The sequence below is a fragment of the Gymnodraco acuticeps genome, unplaced genomic scaffold (genome assembly GCF_902827175.1).
Source record: "Gymnodraco acuticeps unplaced genomic scaffold, fGymAcu1.1, whole genome shotgun sequence".
Taxonomy (NCBI): Eukaryota; Metazoa; Chordata; class Actinopteri; order Perciformes; family Bathydraconidae; genus Gymnodraco; species Gymnodraco acuticeps.
In genome coordinates, this window is record NW_022990410.1 from 1 (window position 1) to 22,358 (window position 22,358).

General features: G+C 42.7%; 2 protein-coding genes across 2 annotated transcripts; one reads left to right on the plus strand and one right to left on the minus strand.

Moving 5' to 3' along the window:
- Positions 1-1,950: 1,950 nt before the first annotated feature.
- rbm45 (RNA binding motif protein 45) lies at positions 1,951-4,542 on the minus strand (the record flags this gene model as incomplete). Its single annotated transcript, XM_034224910.1, is given in 4 exon segments — positions 1,951-2,065; positions 2,606-2,732; positions 3,278-3,400; positions 4,200-4,542. Coding segments are annotated over 4 exon segments (635 nt in total), but the record flags the coding sequence as incomplete, so codon positions are not given.
- Positions 4,543-10,400: 5,858 nt separating this feature from the next.
- Positions 10,401-16,689, plus strand: LOC117551848 (cytochrome c). The gene is made up of 3 exons (XM_034224911.1): positions 10,401-10,693; positions 14,979-15,153; positions 15,780-16,689. The coding sequence occupies exons 2-3, from the start codon at positions 14,985-14,987 to the stop codon at positions 15,923-15,925; spliced, it is 315 nt and encodes a 104-aa protein (XP_034080802.1). The 5' UTR covers positions 10,401-10,693; positions 14,979-14,984; the 3' UTR covers positions 15,926-16,689.
- The last annotated feature ends 5,669 nt before the right edge of the window (positions 16,690-22,358 follow it).

Below are 22,358 nucleotides of genomic sequence, written 5' to 3' on the forward strand. Positions count from 1 at the left end.
AATCAATCTGCTGATAATTGATGGGCTCTGGTGCTGAAGAGAGGGGAGAAACAGCACGGTCACATGACGTCACTAAACAAGGCTAACGTTGGGCTATAAAGGAACTACAGCACGGTCACATGACTTTACATCACCACCGCTAAGCTAAAGGAGGCTAATGTTGGGCTATAAAGGAACTACAGCACAGTCACATGACTTCACGTCACCACCGCTAAGCTAAAGGAGGCTAATGTTGGGCTATAAAGGAACTACAGCACAGTCACATGACTTCACGTCACCACCGCTAAGCTAAAGGAGGCTAATGTTGGGCTATAAAGGAACTACAGCACAGTCACATGACTTCACGTCACCACCGCTAAGCTAAAGGAGGCTAATGTTGGGCTATAAAGGAACTACAGCACAGTCACATGACTTCACGTCACCACCGCTAAGCTAAAGGAGGCTAATGTTGGGCTATAAAGGAACTACAGCACGGTCACATGACTTCACGTCACCACCGCTAAGCTAAAGGAGGCTAACGTTGGGCTATAAAGGAACTACAGCACGGTCACATGACTTTACATCACCACCGCTAAGCTAAAGGAGGCTAATGTTGGGCTATAAAGGAACTACAGCACAGTCACATGACTTCACGTCACCACCGCTAAGCTAAAGGAGGCTAATGTTGGGCTATAAAGGAACTACAGCACAGTCACATGACTTCACGTCACCACCGCTAAGCTAAAGGTGGCTAATGTTGGGCTATAAAGGAACTACAGCACGGTCACATGACTTCACGTCACCACCGCTAAGCTAAAGGAGGCTAATGTTGGGCTATAAAGGAACTACAGCACAGTCACATGACTTCACGTCACCACCGCTAAGCTAAAGGTGGCTAATGTTGGGCTATAAAGGAACTACAGCACGGTCACATGACTTCACGTCACCACCGCTAAGCTAAAGGAGGCTAATGTTGGGCTATAAAGGAACTACAGCACAGTCACATGACTTTACATCACCACCGCTAAGCTAAAGGAGGCTAATGTTGGGCTATAAAGGAACTACAGCACAGTCACATGACTTCACGTCACCACCGCTAAGCTAAAGGAGGCTAATGTTGGGCTATAAAGGAACTACAGCACAGTCACATGACTTCACGTCACCACCGCTAAGCTAAAGGAGGCTAATGTTGGGCTATAAAGGAACTACAGCACAGTCACATGACTTCACGTCACCACCGCTAAGCTAAAGGTGGCTAATGTTGGGCTATAAAGGAACTACAGCACGGTCACATGACTTCACGTCACCACCGCTAAGCTAAAGGAGGCTAATGTTGGGCTATAAAGGAACTACAGCACAGTCACATGACTTCACGTCACCACCGCTAAGCTAAAGGAGGCTAATGTTGGGCTATAAAGGAACTACAGCACAGTCACATGACTTCACGTCACCACCGCTAAGCTAAAGGTGGCTAATGTTGGGCTATAAAGGAACTACAGCACGGTCACATGACTTCACGTCACCACCGCTAAGCTAAAGGTGGCTAATGTTGGGCTATAAAGGAACAATAGCACGGTCACATGACTTCACGTCACCACCGCTAAGCTAAAGGAGGCTAATGTTGGGTTATTAAGGAACTACAGCACGGTCACATGACTTCACGTCACCACCGCTAAGCTAAAGGAGGCTAATGTTGGGCTATAAAAGGAACTACAGCACGGTCACATGACTTCACGTCACCACCGCTAAGCTAAAGGAGGCTAATGTTGGGCGTGATGACGTTTAGTAGTCTCATTTAGACCCTCGTTAGCAACCGTTAAAGAATCTTCAGCTTGTGTTAACCACAGGATAACAAACAAAAACACATTCAGAAAAGCATTGACTTCCATAATGTGAAACCAGTACCTACCCATAGGGAAGGCGTACTGGTTTGTGGAGTCTTGGACCCCTCCCCCTCCTCCTCCCCCTCCTCCTCCTCCTCCCCCCCCTCCTCCTCCTCCGGAGTAATCTCCTCTGGGCGCCCCTCCAGAATATTCCTCCGTCACGTTGGCTTTAGAGCGAGGCTCAGCCAGGATCGCCCTGTAGCCTGAAAACAAGGTGCAAGACTTTATAATCATGTGTGCTGTAGGGATATCAATGAACATCTGAGGTCACAGGCTCCTCCATCAGAGCAACACAATATAACTGATAAAATAGTGCAAGAAGAAACATCAAGTATTAATTTAGTAACGTCAAATATTTAGTTAACTGAATGTCAAGCAAGTATTAAAGGTCTCCTATCTTGCTATTTTAGGCATATATGATGGGTCTCAGATATATACAGATCTATAAAAACATGTCTATGATGTGTTTTTCTCAAAATACCAAACAGATCATGCATTTTAGAAATCCCCTCATTCCCCTCTGTTCCAGCCCTGATACTAAAGTGCTGATTCTGGGTCTGTTGCTTTACAAAAGCCCCGTTTTTAGAGATGTGGGTACGAAGGGTTTTATTTCCTGACACTCTGTGAGTCTCCTGACACCGGGGACACATGGTGATGGTGAGAAGACCTAAAAAAGTGCATCTTGCCCGATAGGAGACCTTTAAAGTGTAAACTACAGTCAATATGTCTGAGCAGCATTTTACTTTTGTCGCAGTTTTCTATAGCGAAGGCAGCCTGGGAGGGTTTGTAGTATCTGACGTATCCGAGGCCTTTACTCTCCCCGGTGAACTTGTTCTTGATGATCACACAGTACTCAATATCTCCGTACTCCTGGAAGAGAAGCAGATGAACACAGGGATTAGGATAAGATAAGGTGAGGGTAAGGTAGGATAAGATAAGATCCCATTTTGGTAAAGGTGTTTTTTGACCGCATTACTGCGAGTGTAGATTCATGCAAAGGATTGTTTGTTATGGAAATAAATGGATTGTATTATTCCGCACCTGAATACAAGCCTAGCTATTCATCATTGAACACAACAACATCAAAACAGTATCTATAAACACAGTCAGCCAAGTCTTCCCCCGGGAGTTAAACCACCACATTTAGTATTGGGCTAAAGCTCCTATGTACACTATAAATTATAGCTAATAAACAGACCTGGTATGTGGGATCACACAAGCAAGGTGGAAAAAACACCAATACTTGATGCTATAAGTACATTTCAGAGCATAAAATGTAAAATAAGACAATTTGAATCAAGTTAAAATGAAAGACACGATAGAGCACGTTTTAGAGCAAATCTAAGTCAGTTTTTCCTGATTATGGTGTATCGTAGTCTTAAGTGATATTCGACATGAAAGATGTGAGTGTTTACCTTGAAGGTGTCTTTCAGGTCCTCCTCTGAGAAGGTTTTGGGGATCATGACGAAGATCCTGGTCAGCTCTTCATCCTCCACGTCTCGGTGTCTGTTTGAGGAGCGACTCTGAGCGATAAACACCTGAACAAGAGAGGAGAACATTTATAAATACAGGTTCATTAAACATTCAGGAACAAAACATCTGTAATTATAGTTTAATGAGGCGTGAAAGGTGTGGAAACTAACTCCTGATTAGATTTACTCTATTGATCCCGTGCTTCTCCTCCATGTATTATATGTATATACAGTCTATTATAGTATTATATTACCTCGATATGTTGAGTGCCCTCCTCTGCTTCTCCTCCGTGTATTATTGTATATATAAAGATATATTAAAGTATATTATATTGTATTATTTACCTTAATAGGTTTTGTTCCCTCCACCAGGACCTTCCCGTGCTTCTCCTCCATGTATTGTATATATATACAGATACAGACACATTACAGTATATATATTATGTTACCTCGATATGTTTAGTACCCTACTCCTCCATGTATTATTGTATATATAAGATATTAAAGTATCCACCAGAACCTTCCCGTGCTTCTCCTCCATGTATATACAGTATATACATGTTATAGTATATATATTATATTGTATTATTTACCTTGATAGGTTTAGTTCCCTCATCTGCTTCTCCTCCGTGTATTATGATATATATAATATTACAGTATATATATTATTTACCTTAATAGGTTTTGTTCCCTCCACCAGGACCTTCCTCTGCCTCTCCTCCATGTATTATATGTATATACAGTATATACATGTTATAGTATATATATTATATTGTATTATTTACCTTGATAGGTTTAGTTCCCTCATCTGCTTCTCCTCCGTGTATTATGATATATATAATATTACAGTATATATATGATTTACCTTAATAGGTTTTGTTCCCTCCACCAGGACCTTCCCGTGCATCTCCTCCATGGCGGTGCAGGCCTGTGACGACTTGCTGAATTTAACGTAAGAAATCCCTTTGGACTCCTTTGTCTGTTTATCTTTCACCACCCAGACACCCTGAACGTCCCCGAAAACAGCGAAGCTTTCCCGCAGCTGCTCCTCCGTGAGGGAGCGGCTGGTGACGGCGAACAGCCGGCTGTTGGGCGGGTCGTCCAGGTTCTCCTGTTTGGCGGGTAGGTCCTCCATCTTTGATGCAAACTGGAAGCTAGGCTAGTGACGCGCTACTTCTTCCTCGGTCGTCTTCTTCTTCTTCTGGTGGTGTAATGCCGGGCGGGACTTAAGGTGTAAAAGGCGCATCACCGCCCCTTAGTGTGCGGAGCGGAGATCATGGGAAAAGAAAGGGAGGACCATGAGACAAATATAAATAAAATCAGCAAAACATTTTAAGAAAATGAAAATATAAATACAAATAAAAAATAGTTCAAAAATGAAAACAAGATATAAACAAAATATATATACAACTAAAAATACAAACTAGTTAAAAAAATAAAACAAGACACACAAATGAATACAAATAAAATACATCGATAGATACAAATACAATTAAAATTAGCTAAAAATAAATAAATAAAATATATATATACAAATTAAAGTTAAAAAATAAAATTGCTAAGAATAAAATAAGATAAAAACTGAAAAATAAATGTTAAATTAAATTAATTAAATATTGCTCAGAATAAAGAAAAACAAAAGTGAAATGTTTATCCTCTTAAACACCAGGGGCCTATACTACGAAGCTGGTTCAACCTAACCTGGATATGTTTGAGTTAGCCGGTTGGCCTATAATCCAAAACATACGCGCTCTCGCTAAACTGTACTACGACGCTGGTTATCAAGTGGATCGCTCAAGCCAGCCGTGTCCTATCTAGTTAGGTGTTCACATGAGAGGGGTGGTATCTGGAGCATTCGACCAATCACAGACATGGAGAAGCGTACTGACAGCGCAGCGTCATACTTCCTGAATGAAAAGTGAACTTTAATACTAGTCAAAAATGAAGAAGTTAAACTTTAAACATCCATGACTTAAACACTTGATCCAGGATCAAAGCCACAGAGCTGCACCTGCAAGGTGAACACAGCTGGGAACAGAACAAGTGTTTGAATGCGTACATTAACAGCTTTATGATATCACTGCCCGTCTAAAACACGATTTGACTTTAATTACATTTGTCTCCAGTGTTTCCTCAACTTAATGTGTTGCTTAAAATAATACTTCTGCATCCAGTCTGTGACGCTGTGAGTGTTGCACGGCCAGATACGGCTCAGCTGACTCAGATCAGGAGATATATGATACATTATGAAGTGATATGCCGCGGACTGTACTTAATGTTACTCTGATCCGGTTACTTATGTTGTGGCAGATATGTAAGTAAGCTTTCTTAACGCTAATGTTATAATAGTCAGATTGCTCTGAAGATGGAGCTGATATTCTATTCATGTTCACGTTCACACAGTCGGTGATTGTTGCCGGCCGTCTTTCCTGCGACGGCAGCTTTTCTGTATTTCCTTTCTCCTGTAATATGACTTGATCGCTTTAAACTCCGCACACTGAGCTCTGATTGGTCAGCAGGCGGTGCTTTCACTGAGTTGAGCTCTTAGTCTGCAACCTAACGTGCTCCGGGGCAGGTTAGCCGCTAAGCATCAGTTACCATGGAGATCTAGCCGCTAAAAAGAGAACCAGCTTCGTAGGACCGGAAAGCCTGAGTTTCCCCTGAAGTTAGCCGCTAAGAGAACTTCCGGTTTCGTAGTACAGGCCTCAGATACCTTCTTGAGATTTAACAAACCCCATGGGTAAACGAAAGGCTGCCTTTGTTTACTTATATTATACAGAACTTAAATTCAGTGAAGCCATTTCAACCATAATCCTACATACTTGGATAATGAGTCAAGAAATATGATATAAAATAAATATAAAATATAATATTTGGATAAAGGCGATGGTGTAAAACCCCACAGTTATGAAGCCGTCTTCACAGCAGAACAGCGCCCTCTAGAGGCCCTGGGGTGTAACTGCACTCTGTTACACAAGGATGCGGCAGGAAGCTTTTATAACACCTGATTAAGGTTATATAAATCACATTTTTATAAAGATAAGTCATTTTTAATGACAAAGCTTTTTTCAAGGTGTAGAATAAAAGTATTTTTCTTTAAAAAATGTACTATGATTGAATTAAATAACATATTTCACCTCTAAAGGGAAATAATAATATATATATACAATACATTTAACACAAAAAACAACGCTTAAGGGTCTTTTAAACAATGTAATAAATTAGAAATGTCTCCATCCATCCATCCATCTTCTTCCGCTTATCCGTGGTCGGGTCTCGGGGGTAGCAGTTCCAGCAGAGAGCCCAAACTTTCTTTTCCCTGGCGACATCAACCAGCTCTGACTGGGGGATCCCAAGGCGCTCCCAGGCCAGCGAAGAGATATACTCCCTCCACCTGGTCCTAGGTCTACCCCTTGGTCTCTTCCCAGCTGGACGTGCCTGGAACACCTCCCTAGGGAGGCGCCCAGGTGGCATCCTAACTAGGTGCCCGAACCACCTCAACTCCTAACACCTTTCGACGCGAAGGAGGAGCGGCTCAACTCCGAGTCCCTCCCTGATGACCGAACTTCTCACCTTATCCCTAAGGGAGACACCAGCCACCCTGCGGAGAAAACCCATCTCGGCCGCTTGTATCCGCGATCTCGTTCTTTCGGTCATGACCCATCCTTCATGACCATAGGTGAGGAGGAACCAAAATGGCCCGGTAGACAGAGAGCTTTGCCTTCTGGCTCAGCCAGGGTCGGCTCTAGAACAAATCAAATGGGGGGGCAATCATTTACCAAGGGGGGGCACATACTGCCGTCAACAACCAACACACAAACACCAACGCAACTTCAATTTAAAAAAACATGCTGTAAAGTCTATTGTCTTTCACACACATTGCAGGGGTGTAGTGCTATTTTATAGCGCACCTATGACTTGTGCAGACATGCACGGTTGTGGCACGACCACCAAAACAGAAACATATGGACATAGGCCACCATATAAAAAGTGTGAAAATGTATTTAGTATCCTATCCATGTGAACATGTTTTAGGTGGGGGGTGGACCTAACCTCCTCTAGGAGGGTCCGGGGGCATGCTCCCCCGGGAAGATCTTTTTAAATATTGAAGTTAAAAGCATCAATCTGGTGCACTTTGAAAGCAACATTAAGAGATCTATGGATACATCTCTCAACACCCATATGAAACAGAACTGTACACAGATTTACTTTTTCTTTATGGATATTTTACTAATCACTCCCCTTTTAAACTGTATTCTTGTGTTACTGTCCTATAGTATTTCATACCCGTTTTTCATTTATTCTCTTATTCTTTAATAACTATAATGATCATATAAAGGTAGCCTATTCCTCGCAAATACTTGTTTACATAAATGGTCACCAAACCGTTTGAGACCCACTGAGATAACTTACACTAAAGTGAACTATCTAAACACTGAGAGTCCTTTACCTCACTGAGCTGAGGTTATAAGATCCTCTCAGTCTGACAGGAGAGGACTCTCCTCCACCTTGGTGTAGAAACAGCTCTTTATATCCGTTAGCATAGCTAGCTAACCAGATGCTAACAACAATATTCCACGTTACCGCTCGCGCACTGACAAACTGCGCTCGTGCCACACACAGAGAGCCGAGCTTGAATGAAACACAGAGACCCATGTACTTGTACTGTACTGTATATCATATTATTTTCGATGGCTTTACTGTATAATCAGTGTAACAGATGAACAGATCGCCACTGGGCTTTCATCTAAACACACAGCCACGTAATGATAACAAAACAAAGTCGGGGTCATTGGTCAAGCAACACACCAATCAGAGAGCAGCAGTGAGCACACCTCAGGCTGTGTTTCATATAAAGAATAAATAAAGAATACAAATGTGTATTCTTTATTTCTGATGTATTTCACACAAAAAACTTTTGGTGGAAACGTTTTAACTTATATGATTAAAAAAAAAAAAACGGCAAAGTGGCAATAAGGCTTGCCCACCCTGCGTTGGGGGGGCACAGTGACTCATTTGGGGGGGCATGGCCCGCGAATGACCCCCCATGACGCCGACCCTGGGCTCAGCTCCCTTTTCGTCACAACGGAACAATTCGAAATGTCTTTATAATCTAATCATATTTGACAGTTTAGTATTGGTGGCAAGACATTTAAGTTTCAATATCAGTCAAATACGATATAAAATCGGTAAAAAAAATTACTTTTATGCTTTTAATGTTAAGGCCTATAGCATATTGGACCCCAAAGCAAAAGACTGGAGAGAGATGGTAAAAAACAAAAAGCTTTATTCAAGCAGAAGAACAGAGAAATACGGCAGTGGAGTCAGGAAGTTGGCTGGCACTGAGACGTCAGGGACAGGAGGCAAAAATCCACACAATAAATCCAAAAGACGAGGAGAGCAGCGAGACACACCGGAGGGTCGAAACACAGAGGAATTATCTTGCAGGGAAGTGGCATGAGGACCGGGCTTATAAATCTACAGGTGAAGAGGTGAGTGGAAACAGGTGTGCCTCGTCTGCTGGGAGGAGCCAGCCAACTCCCTGTCACACACCAGCCCTGCAGAGGAACACAGAGAAGGGAGGGGGAGACAGGAAAGAACACAAAAAAGCACACAACAAAAACTAAACAAAACAGAATCATAACATTTAATTTGGTTTAAAAGCATAAAAGTCGAGTATTTGTTTGTGCTATATTGTTTAATTGATCAAATAAGAGAGTTTCCAACACAGTAGAGCAGAGGAAAACTACGACCACTGGTTTAACGTTTAAATAGTCGACAAAAAAAGTGACTTTCTGGATTCTTCTAAAATATATAAAAGTCAAAACATTTGATCTTTCAGCCACCGGGTCAGAGAGATAACTCAAATCAAAAATGTAGTCAATGTTGATTGGTTTAGTGATTATCAACTGGGAAAAAGCTATTAATTAGAACATAAAGTATTACAAATTGATCTTAATCTATTTAAAACATATGTATTAATATGCTGGATTAAATACGTCAACTCTCATGTCAGCTGATGAATGGCGTCAGAAACTTGTGACCTGTTGGTTTCTCAGGAATAATATCTATGTGGGTGAGTGTGTGTGTGTCTCTGTGTGTGTGTGTGTGTGTGTGTGTGTGTGTGTGTGTGTGTGTGTGTGTGTGTGTGTGCGTGCGTGCGTGTGTGCGTCTGTGTGTGTGCATGCTTGCGTCTGTGTGTGTGTGCGTCTGTGTGTGTGTGTGTGGTGTCGAGTGACCCTTTTGAGGACAGAGTACAATGGATATCAACTTTCTTTTCAGTGTCACCCTTTAACAATAATATAAAATGAGACTTTATTGAGTTATCTGAAAACATTTTGAATTCATTTCTTTCAGGGTGTGACCCCTGACCGTCTGTCCGAGGTCACCTTTAAAACATGACCTGTTTTTGTTTATTTGCTTTTAAATGTTATTGTTAAGATGCTTGGTAGTCTGCTCCACATTGTATATGTTAACCCTTTTACTGAAGCAGTCTATACTTTATCTGTGTTATTATGATATAAACTGTCGTATAGGGAGTTAGTTATATTCTACAGTTTTCTAAAGTTATTTGACAGCAAATGTGAATCCATAAATTGTTGTCTTATTCACATAAAATAATAATGTACGTGTAAAATAGCTCAATTATTCCAATGTGTCACTAACCAGATGTTTGTCAGCCTTATGAAGATGTTACCAGAAACACAAACATTATAAAATGGAATATAATTGGAAAAGTTTGAAATTCCCAAAAAGAAATGTATTCTGCTGCTATAAATTAATTATTCCTCTTTACCACATCTTACTTAATTATATATTTATTTTATGTGGACTTGCACCTAATCTCATAATGTATAAAAAGTATTTTACTCGTTTTTTTGTGTTTTTATTCCATTAATTGAATGTATTTAGCTTTTTCAATGTATCCCCTTATAAGGATACTCCAGCAGGTGCCTCTTGCTTGGGAATGCGTGAGCGCATCCCAACACACATGTATCGCCTCCTTCCTAGCGTCCTTGGCTTACCTTTACGGGAATTACGAAATATTTAAGCATTATATTTCAAATTGTCGATATAAGTGTTTTATCAGTGTTTATTTTAGTGCCGTGTACATCATAACCTAACGATTGAATTGAGTTTAATTATGTAAAGTCGTGTAAGGAAACGTTGGTTTGTAGAAATGGGACGCAGCCCGGAATGAATCTACGACGTAGGGATCTCTAACGTAATCGCCGCTCACGTGACTGATGATGACGTCGAAAGCCGGTGCCTCTAAAGTGAAGTGACCTTCTCTCCGACAGAGAGGAACCATCAGCCGAGAGAAGAACCTGCTTTATCCCCGCATATCTCCACCAAAAGGTAAACTATCACACTTCATACTCAGCTTGTATATCAAACAGACACTGAGGGTGGGGGTGTTGGTGTTTAAATTATGCTAAAATATAATATAAGGGATCAAAGAGGAAGAGATGCTGAGAACTAACGGTTAGCTACCGGCCGCCCATTTTGGTGCATCGCGCCGGCTACTCTCTTTACGTAAATCCATCTTTGATTCTACTCAAATGGTTCATTAAATGGTGGATTTAATCGTTGTTTTAAATATTTATATTGAATGTCCTTCCTTGGGTCTTCTCCTGGCAGTAAAGGTGTTCGTTAACTACGCCGACATTGAAGCATCCTTGAACCCTAACCTTGCTAGCAGCTAGGATAAAGATGGTTACCGTAATATCAAAGTATAAGCGCGGATAAGAAGACAAATAATAAGCCTACGTTTCGAAATAAGAGCATGGAAGCTTATTTTTAACTTTATGATGTGTGTGTGTCCTTGATGGGAAGAATGTGTGTGAGGGGTGGCTCGCGATGTTAGATTATTAAAAGGCTATCTGAGTTGTGGTACCGATGTCTTTATCTTATAGTAGTATTATAGGGAATGGGATTGGACGTTAACACCTGATAGGCAGAAGAGCGAGATATAACATGGGGGGAATACCATTTAATCATATGTAACCATACTTGCCAACCTTGAGACCTCAGAAATCGGGAGCATTTCAAAACCACCGCGGGGGGGGGGGGGGTCGCCGGAGCTGTATTAGATTAACATTAACATGCTTATTGTAGTTGTAAGTGCACTGCCTTGCGGCCTGTAGCAGCATCCTTGATGGAGCATATGGGCTGGACCTGTGTTATAAGGAAAGGAGTGAGCAGAGGGTCGAGTTGTCGAGTCTTGTTCTGTTTTCTGTGACTCTCTGCCTCACCCTCTCAGACTTTCAGTTGCGCGCGCTACTAAAGAGACGCGTTACCATGGAAACCAAACAATGGTGTAGCTGTATTAAAGTCAGAGTGGAAACAGTCATGAGTAAATCTGATTTTGTCAGAAATCGGGAGAAATGTGGGAGAAATATGACCCCGGGAGGAAACCGGGAGAGGGCAATGAAATCGGGAGGGTTGCATGTATGTAACTGCTCCTAGATAACGTTCAGCAACTGGCGATACCAATCCCTTTTTGTCTCAGTTGTGAGTCGTGTTCTCCTCACTGCGGGTTTTCTTTCTTGTGGGTCATGGACAGCAGTGTGTGTGTGTGTGTGTGTGTGTGTGTGTGTGTGTGTGTGTGTGTGTGTGTGTGTGTGTGTGTGTGTGTGTGTGTGTGTGTGTGTGTGTGTGTGTGTGTGTGTGTGTGTGTGTGTGTGTGTGTGTGTGTGTGTGTGTGTGTGTGTGTGTGTGTGTGTGTGTGTGTGTGTGTGTGTGTGTGTGGTGTGTGTGTGTGTGTGTGTGTGTGGTGTGTGTGTGTGTGTGTGTGTGTGTGTGTGTGTGTGTGTGTGTGTGTGTGTGTGTGTGTGTGTGTGTGTGTGTGTGTGTGTGTGTGTGTGTGTGTGTGTGTGTGTGTGTGTGTGTGTGTGTGTGTGTGTGTGTGTGTGTGTGTGTGTGTGTTGAAAAGCGCTCCCTGCTACACACTGGAAGCCTCCATTTAATGTAGGAGACACTGATAGTGAAGCTAATGGCTGGTTATGTATTCACTGTAGGCTTCCCTGGTACTGGTCGTGTAAGGAGTGGACACACACACACACACACACACACACACACACACACACACACCCCCCACATACTCTTTAAAAAAAGCTGTTTTTTGCACACTTTTAGACACCGTTCATCATGTATATCTTAAGCTAAGTACATCAATCGTTGCTCCCTTATTTCACAACCCCTTTTCTTGTGATGTAACCCGAGCTGAGGCTTTTATTTGGAGCTGTTTCCGGTTTATATCCATGTCACCTTTCCCTGAAATGACCTCAGTGCTGGGAGGGGAAGTCATGACTTGTTTGTGTGTGTGTGTGTGTGTGTGTGTGTGTCCAATACCAGGGAAGCCTTTACAGTGGACACACTTGCTTTAAATAGGCTTCACTATCTCCTACAATACATGGAAGCTTTTCAAATTAAAAGCTCAAATGTCATTTAAAGGTGTATATACACACACACACACACACACACACACACACACAGAAATAGATGTTTGTTTAGCAGGTTTTTACAGCCTTTCCTCCACAGTATCATTGGCAGATCTTAAGCTACGTTTTGTTGTACTCCATATACAGTAACGTGAGCCGAGGCTTTTTATTTGGATCTGTTTCCGGTTTATATCCATGTCACCTTTCCCTGAAATGACCTCAGTGTCTTGTTTGCGGAGGAAAGAAAGTATAAAATCCAGGTGTAGCCGTTTATCTTTGTCCTCAAACGACCTTCACTACGTGTCGCCGGGCAGAAACAGAATGAGACTAAGAATAGAAAAGAAGCAGCTAAATTAATATAAAGTATTTAGCTGCTCTCATGACCTTTGACACATATTTTAATCTGTTTTATTTAGACACACGTGGTTTGTGATATTGGGTTTTATGTCATTCACCTGACTTAAAGGTCCCGTGGCCATTTCTACTGATCGTAGTTCCATCGCTGAGCTCGACTAGAATTCACTTTGTTCACTGTTCCAAACTCTCATTGGTTTCTCACAGCCTCTCTGATAGTCTGTGTATTCACTCTGTCCTACACGGCTTGATGGAGCTCCTGCCCCCCCCCCCCCCCCCCAGGGTGCACTTTGAGGGGTTGTGACGATGGCCGCCGGTTGCCCTTTATAAATCACAATCAATTCGAAATTCGGGCTTCACGTAACGCCCATATTTGCCTATAAATAGTGAAAGAAAAAAGCCTGTATTAATATTCATTAGAGGGAAAACGTACACATTGGTACAGCAGAAAAGAGTCAAAGATAGCTTAATGCTAACTAAGAAGCATGCATAAACAACAAGAATTACACAATTTACAAAATACACATCCTGTAGCAGTTCTAAGGATATAGCAGCCAGGTATATGTTGCACAGTTATTAACGGCATATATATAATATTTTGCACAGATGCCGACAGAACAGCTAAAAAATACATTTCACACCGTGTCAGATTTTGGTTCTTTCGGGGACGTGGAGACGATAATAAATCATATTGTTTTTTTACATATCCTCATTCTGGGAATTGAAAAGGGTTAGGGGTCAAAGGTCAAAGATGGGTTCGGGTAACAGGAAAACGGGGTGAGACTACCGATTTGCATTGCGTCATAAACGTCTCAAATATCTATAGAAACATATTTTATTTAATTTGAAATAAAATGAAAGATATTCACAGTTAATGTAATTAGATATAAATTATTAATGCCATAGATTTTAGCATAAATTCACAGTAAATCATTCTTCAGTTTGATAGCTGTAGAAGTTTAATCCATTTCTCACTTATTCTGAGAATGTCTTGTAAAACATATCAAATCCTGCATTAACATTTTTAATTGTAATTTTCAGGCAAGGTTAAGCATACTTGTAAGGTTGCTCTTTAACCCCCTAAAAGTAAACAATAGTGAAGTCACGCTGTAATCACAATAACTCATCTCTCGCTCAGATTCATGTTGTCGGGTTTTTTGAGGTTGTCGTTCTGCTTTGCAAAACGCCACTGTGTCAAATGTCCTATCTGGGTTGCCGTATGTAGCTGTCCAATATGGCGGACCACCTCGCGCTTGTGCTATGCAAAGCGGGCAGAGATGCAAAGCGGGCAGAGATGCAAAGCGGGCAGAGATGCAAGGCGGGCAGAGATGCAAAGCGGGCAGAGATGCAAAGCGGGTAGAGATGCAAAGCGGGTAGAGATGCAAAGCGGGCAGAGATGCAAAGCGGGTAGAGATGCAAAGCGGGCAGAGATGCAAAGCGGGTAGAGATGCAAAGCGGGTAGAGATGCAAAGCGGGCAGTCACACAGGGACAGTGTGTCTGGGGAGCTAAACGGGTGAAAGGAATATTACAGGTTAGAATAACTGTAATTTCTCAGGAGGACTTGGACTCGAGGAATGTGAGAATCTGGTGAGGGATGTTTCCAAACATCTGGAACTCTGACTGCTTTTGAATCCAGGCTGAACACTTTCTTTTTGCCGCTGCTTTGAATTGAAGTGTTCACATCTCACTCTGCTCTGTAGCTGTTATCCATGTTTGATTATCTTTGCTTCCCAACGGGTTCCATGCTCTTAAAGTCTTTATGTTTGTAAAGCACTTTGATTTGCCCTGTGTTGAAAGGTGCTGTATAAATAACCTTGCCTTGTTGTTGTTGTTTGTGTTTGTGCAGCTGACGATGGGCGACGTAGCGAAGGGAAAGAAGGCGTTTGTGCAGAAATGTGCTCAGTGCCACTCAGTGGAGGAAGGGGGGAAACATAAGGTCGGCCCCAACCTGTGGGGTCTGTTCGGACGCAAGACCGGCCAGGGGGTGGGATACTCCTACACCGACGCCAACAAGAGCAAAGGTGAGGACCCCTCAATGACCCCCAAATAACCACCAAATAACCCGTAGATAACTCCTAGATAACCCCTTAAGTAACCCCTCAATTACCCCTAAATAACCCCTTAAACAACCACTTAAATGGCCCCTAAATAACCCTTAAGTAACCCCTAAATAACCCCTCAATGACCCCTAAATTTCCACTAAATAACCCTTAAGTAACTCCTAAATAACCCTTAAGTGACCCCTAAATATCCACTAAATAACCCTTAAGTAACTCCTAAATAACCCTTAAGTAACTCCTAAATAACCCTTAAGTAACTCCTAAATAACCCTTAAGTAACTCCTAAATGACCCTTAAGTAACTCCTAAATGACCCTTAAGTAACTCCTAAATGACCCTTAAACAACCCCCTAAAAAAACCCTAAATAACCCTTTCTTAAGGCTTTTAAATTGCGATTAATAAAGTATCTATCTATATAAACTTCGCCTTTGCTCTGGTCTCTTAGATTTCCTCTCAGGTTGTTGATTGATTGATCGACACCTTAGTTCCTTCGTAACCCTTGTACTCTTCGCCCTAATGCTCTGGTCTCTCAGATGTTCCTCTCTCGACTCATCTCTCCGTCTTTACCCCCCCCCTCTCCTCCCCAGGTATCATTTGGGGCGACGCCACCTTGATGGAGTACCTGGAGAACCCTAAGAAGTACATTCCTGGCACCAAAATGATCTTCGCCGGCATCAAGAAGAAGGGAGAGCGCACGGACCTGGTGGCGTACCTGAAGTCGGCCACTTCCTGAAGCGACGGATGATCGATTCATGTCCATTTATGACTTTGTTCCCGTGTTTAAAGCTAGGCTGCCACATGCTGAATATATACCGTTTCATGTTTAGTCATTGCTGTTTTTAAAGAGTCTGAAGAGGTCAGGGTGGCGAATCAGACGATTGAACAAATGACCAAACATAAAACTAGAATAATGAAGAACAAAATCACTTTTATTTAATTGTAACGCTTTGTTTTAATGACGACACACGTCTGGTACTTTCTGCTTTCAACATGGCCCGTGATTTCACTCAAAACGAGCTAAATCTGAGAGAAACGTTCAGGTGGTCTTCTGGTGCTCAGAGAGAGAGCTGCTCTACCCTGAGGTGACGGGTCAGAAACGCCCCTTTTTAGATTCCTCTCGTATTAATATTTAACTCTTTTAAATGATTTGGACTAACCCTCCTGCCCCTGTTTCAAAGAGGTCTGAATCACTGTTATCAGCCGGTTCGATCCCCGCTGTGTCTCATGTCCTGAAGAAGGAAGCGTGCGTTATTTACCTGGTTTCACAGGAGAGAGAGAGAGAGGTGTGTTTAACTTATTTGACTGTAACCTGCTGTGAGGATGTTCACACACACACACACACACACACACACACACACACACACACACACACACACACACACACACACACTGTATGCACTTAACTATAATGATAATAATAATGATGATGATGATGATGAGATGTCGAGCGGTGTGCAAACGGACGGATGAAGGATTAAAGAAAACGTCCAGAAAACATGTCTCATGTCTTTTTATTTACATGCATTGGTTTAAGAAGTACTTATATTATAATATATATTATAATATATATTATAATATATATTATAAGGTCCTCAGGTCTTGTATTTGAGTAAAAGTAGAAGTACTCAGATCTTGTTCTTGAGTAAAAGTAGAAGTACTCAGGTCTTGTTCTTGAGTAAAATTAGAAGTACTCAGATCTTGTACTTGAGTAAAAGTAGAAGTACTCAGATCTTGTACTTGAGTAAAAGTAGAAGTACTCAGATCTTGTATTTGAGTAAAAGTAGAAGTACTCAGATCTTGTACTTGAGTAAAAGTAGAAGTACTCAGATCTTGTACTTGAGTAAAAGTAGAAGTACTCAGATCTTGTACTTGAGTAAAAGTAGAAGTACTCAGATCTTGTACTTGAGTAAAAGTAGAAGTACTCAGGTCTTGTACTTGAGTAAAAGTAGAAGTACCAGAGTGTAGGAATACTCTGTTACAGTAAAAGTCCTCATTCAAAATGTTCCTCAAGTGAAAGTAGAAAAGTATTATCATCAAAATATAGTGAAAGTAGCGACAGTAAAAGTATTCGTTGTGCAGATTGGTCCATTTCAGAATAATATATATGATATGTTTTATAATGATTGATCATGAAAGTGTTCTCAAAGCTGGTGAAGGTGCAGCTAGTTTGAAGTACTTTGTATACTGCAGGGTAGCTGGTGGATTTACTCCAGGTGGAACTAAAGTCTGATTCAACACTTGGTTAGATTTCACATCATTCATCCACATCTGTGAAGTAACTAAAGGTATTAATACATGTAGTGGAGTAGAAGTACACCATGTACCTCTGAACTGTAGTGGAGTAGAAGTACACCATGTACCTCTGAACTAGTGGAGTAGAAGTACACCATGTACCTCTGAACTGTAGAGGAGTAGAAGTACACCATGTACCTCTGAACTGTAGTGGAGTAGAAGTACACCATGTACCTCTGAACTGTAGAGGAGTAGAAGTACACCATGTACCTCTGAACTAGTGGAGTAGAAGTACACCATGTACCTCTGAACTGTAGAGGAGTAGAAGTACACCATGTACCTCTGAACTGTAGTGGAGTAGAAGTACACCATGTACCTCTGAACTGTAGAGGAGTAGAAGTACACCATGTACCTCTGAACTAGTGGAGTAGAAGTACACCATGTACCTCTGAACTGTAGTGGAGTAGAAGTACACCATGTACCTCTGAACTGTAGTGGAATAGAAGTACACCATGTACCTCTGAACTGTAGAGGAGTAGAAGTACACCATGTACCTCTGAACTGTAGTGGAGTAAAAGTACACCATGTACCTCTGAACTGTAGTGGAGTAGAAGTACACCATGTACCTCTGAACTGTAGTGGAGTAGAAGTACACCATGTACCTCTGAACTGTAGTGGAGTACAAGTACACCATGTGCCTCTGAACTGTAGAGGAGTAGAAGTACACCATGTACCTCTGAACTGTAGAGGAGTAGAAGTACACCATGTACCTCTGAACTGTAGAGGAGTAGAAGTACACCATGTACCTCTGAACTGTAGAGGAGTAGAAGTACACCATGTACCTCTGAACTGTAGTGGAGTACAAGTACACCATGTGCCTCTGAACTGTAGAGGAGTAGAAGTACACCATGTACCTCTGAACTGTAGAGGAGTACAAGTACACCATGTACCTCTGAACTGTAGAGGAGTAGAAGTACACCATGTACCTCTGAACTGTAGAGGAGTAGAAGTACACCATGTACCTCTGAACTGTAGTGGAGTAGAAGTACTCCATGTACCTCTGAACTGTAGTGAAGTAGAAGTACACCATGTACCTCTGAACTGTAGTGGAGTACAAGTACACCATGTGCCTCTGAACTGTAGAGGAGTAGAAGTACCACCAGGTACCTCTGAACTGTAAGAGGAGTACAAGTACACCATGTACCCTCTGAACTGTAGAAGTACACCATGTACCTCTGAACTGTAGAGGAGTAGAAGTACACCATGTACCTCTGAACTGTAGTGGGAGTAGAAGTACACCATGTACCTCTGAACTGTAGTGGAGTAGAATTACAACATGTACCTCTGAACTGTAGTGGAGTAGAAGTACAAACCATGTACCTCTGAACTATAGAGGGAGTAGAAGTACACCATGTACCTCTGAACTGTAGAGGAGTAGAAGTACACCATGTACCTCTGAACTGTAGAGGAGTAGAAGTACACCATGTACCTCTGAACTGTAGAGGAGTAGAAGTACACCATGTACCTCTGAACTGTAGAGGAGTAGAAGTACACCATGTACCTCTGAACTGTAGTGGAGTAGAAGTACACCATGTACCTCTGAACTGTAGAGGAGTAGAAGTACACCATGTACCTCTGAACTGTAGAGGAGTAGAAGTACACAGTAGCATAACATGGAAATACTCAAGTAAAGTACAAGTATCTAGAAATTCTACTTAAGTACAGTACTTTAGTAAGTGTACTTTAGACCTCTGATGTTTGAACAGAATAAAACAGATTACAGTCTGAATTGTTTTCTGAGTAAAACGCCTCGAGATAAAAACAGTGAACGTGACATCTACCTTAAAGCAATCAGTGCAAAGTCAACATCAATTCTGAGTAAGTCATACTCTGACACACACACACACACACACACACACACACACACACACACACACACACACACACACACACACACACACACACACACACACACACACACACACACACACACACACACACACACACACACGATATGTGTTACATAATCCTCCAGTGAAGTGTTTCCAGGAACAGGTCAACTGAGTCCACGTCTCCCCCTGATCAAAGCACACACACACCCACACACACACACACACACACACACACACACACACCACACACACACAGACACACAACACACACACACACACACACACCACACACACCACACACACACCCACACACACAGACACCACACACACACACACAGACACACACCACACACACACACACGCACCACCACACACACACACACACACACACCACACACACACACACACACACAGACACCACACACACACACACACGACACACACACCACACCCACACCACACACACACACACACACACACACACAGCAGACACCAACACACGCACGACCACGCACACCACCATCACACACACACACGACACAGACACAACAAACACATCCACACACACACGACACACCACGGCACACACCACACACACACACACACAACACACACAGACACAGCACACCCCACGACACACCACACACACACACACCACACACAACACACACACACAGCCACACACACACACACACACAACAACGCACGCACACACACCACACACACACACAGCACACACACACACACGCACGCACACACACACAGACACACACACACACACACACACACACAGACACACACACACGCACACACCTTGCAGGAAATTAGTTTATGGTGTCAGCCTGTGGAACGTCATATAATGATCAGTGTGCAGTAAATGTAACACAGATAAACAGCTGATGATGTTATTAATGTCCTCTTAATTAGATTCTAGTTTCCTCTGAGGTTATATATTTCGTATCCAAAGTAAACGTAGTGACATCACAGTGTCCACACACTCAGATAATTGTGGCAGTCGTGGGTTGACAGTAGATATGGATTTAATAAAACATATCTATAGAGGAAGTACAATAAGCAGATCTATGTAATAATTAAGCTTGAGAACGCCCCCTTGACGAGCAGTGCATTATAAAGTACATGTTTTGTTGATTATAATAAATAAAGAGTAACTAAGGTTTCAGCGTTGGAGAACGTGTGAGGAGAGAAGGAGAAAAACTCCAACTCCTCTTATTCAACAAACGTATTTCAATCAGGAGAGACGGTTTTGATGTAAGAATACATATTTATTGCCAGGAATACACAAATGGTGTGAAGGGGAGGGGCTTAGCTTGACCCTGGTGGTGGTGAATGGATAGTTGGGTCGGTCTGAAGGGGAGGGGCTTAGCTTGACCCTGGTGGTGGTGAATGGATGGTTGGGTTCGGTCTGAAGGGGAGGGGCTTAGCTTGACCCTGGTGGTGGTGAATGGATAGTTGGGTCGGTCTGAAGGGGAGGGGCTTAGCTTGACCCTGGTGGTGGTGAATGGATAGTTGGGTTCGGTCTGAAGGGGAGGGGCTTAGCTTGACCCTGGTGGTGGTGAATGGATGGTTGGGTTCGGTCTGAAGGGGAGGGGCTTAGCTTGACCCTGGTGGTGGTGAATGGATCGTTGGGTTCGGTCTGAAGGGGAGTGGCTTAGCTTGACCCTGGTGGTGGTGAATGGATAGTTGGGGTCGGTCTGAAGGGGAGGGGCTTAGCTTGACCCTGGTGGTGGTGAATGGATCGTTGGGTTCGGTCTGAAGGGGAGTGGCTTAGTTTGACCCTGGTGGTGGTGAATGGATAGTTGGGGTCGGTCTGAAGGGGAGGGGCTTAGCTTGACCCTGGTGGTGGTGAATGGATAGTTGGGGGCGGTCTGAAGGGGAGGGGCTTAGCTTGACCCTGGTGGTGGTGAATGGATAGTTGGGGTCGGTCTGAAGGGGAGGGGCTTAGCTTGACCCTGGTGGTGGTGAATGGATAGTTGGGTTTGGTCTGAAGGGGAGGGGCTTAGCTTGACCTTGGTGGTGAATGGATAGTTGGGGTCGGTCTGAAGGGGAGGGGCTTAGCTTGACCCTGGTGGTGGTGAATGGATAGTTGGGTTCGGTCTGAAGGGGAGGGGCTTAGCTTGACCTTGGTGGTGAATGGATAGTTGGGGTCGGTCTGAAGGGGAGGGGCTTAGCTTGACCCTGGATTCAGAGGGACAGGAAGTGAAAAGGGGTGGAGGAGGGTTACGTCGAGTCACCTGAAATGACAGCTGTCAGAGGGGAGAGAGCAGATTTTAAAATGGTTAGCAGAGCGCTATGATAGGCTTGTGAGAATAGAGCGAAGTGATTGGTTAAGCTGGGGAGTGACGCCCCCGATCACTTATTGAGAGGAGAGAGATTAGTAACATGGAAATAGTAAATGAATGAGGAAAGACGGTCTTCCTGGTTGAACTTGCTCTGAGCTTCATGTGTCTGCTTTGCTATAATACTTTCTCTCTCTTCCTCTGACAACTCCAGCTTCTGGACCTTGTTACCCTGCTTAGCTTCCCAAATTAACCAGAAAGCATGTACTATAGTCTATAGCTGATGAAACACTGTATTCCCACTTCTTTAGTTCCACGTTGAGATATTGTAATGGGTTTTGTCCTTAAAAAGCTAAATACTGACAGATGAGGATCCTTGAACTTAGAAGCCCACCTGTTATGATCTGAATGAAACCTGTGCAGGTGCTTTAGCTCAATGGATGTCTACCAACCTGAAGGTCAGAGGTTCAACTCCCTCTCTTATCTCATGGAAATAACGAGGCTGTGGTAATTGTGCTGGAAGAAATGGAAATGAGAAACAGAACTCGGGCAAAGTTAGAGAGAACCAGAGACTTAAAGGTGGGGTAGGTAAGTTTGAGAAAGCGGCTCGAGATACACTTGTTGTTATATTCCATGGAATGCTCTGAACATCCCGAGAGCAATGAATATCTGAAGTGCTTTGAAGCCGTGGCGCTGTAGAAAGCACGACCAATCATCTGAGCCGGCTAAAGTAACTGGATGGCCT

What these genes read in the sequence shown, in the direction of transcription:
- LOC117551848 (XM_034224911.1), top strand. Translation starts at nt 14,985, where the DNA reads ATGGGCGACGTAGCGAAGGGAAAGAAGGCGTTTGTGCAGAAATGTGCT. An exon ending in CGACGCCAACAAGAGCAAAG is followed by an intron (nt 15,154 to 15,779) that starts GTGAGGACCCCT and finishes TCTCCTCCCCAG; the next exon opens with GTATCATTTGGGGCGACGCC.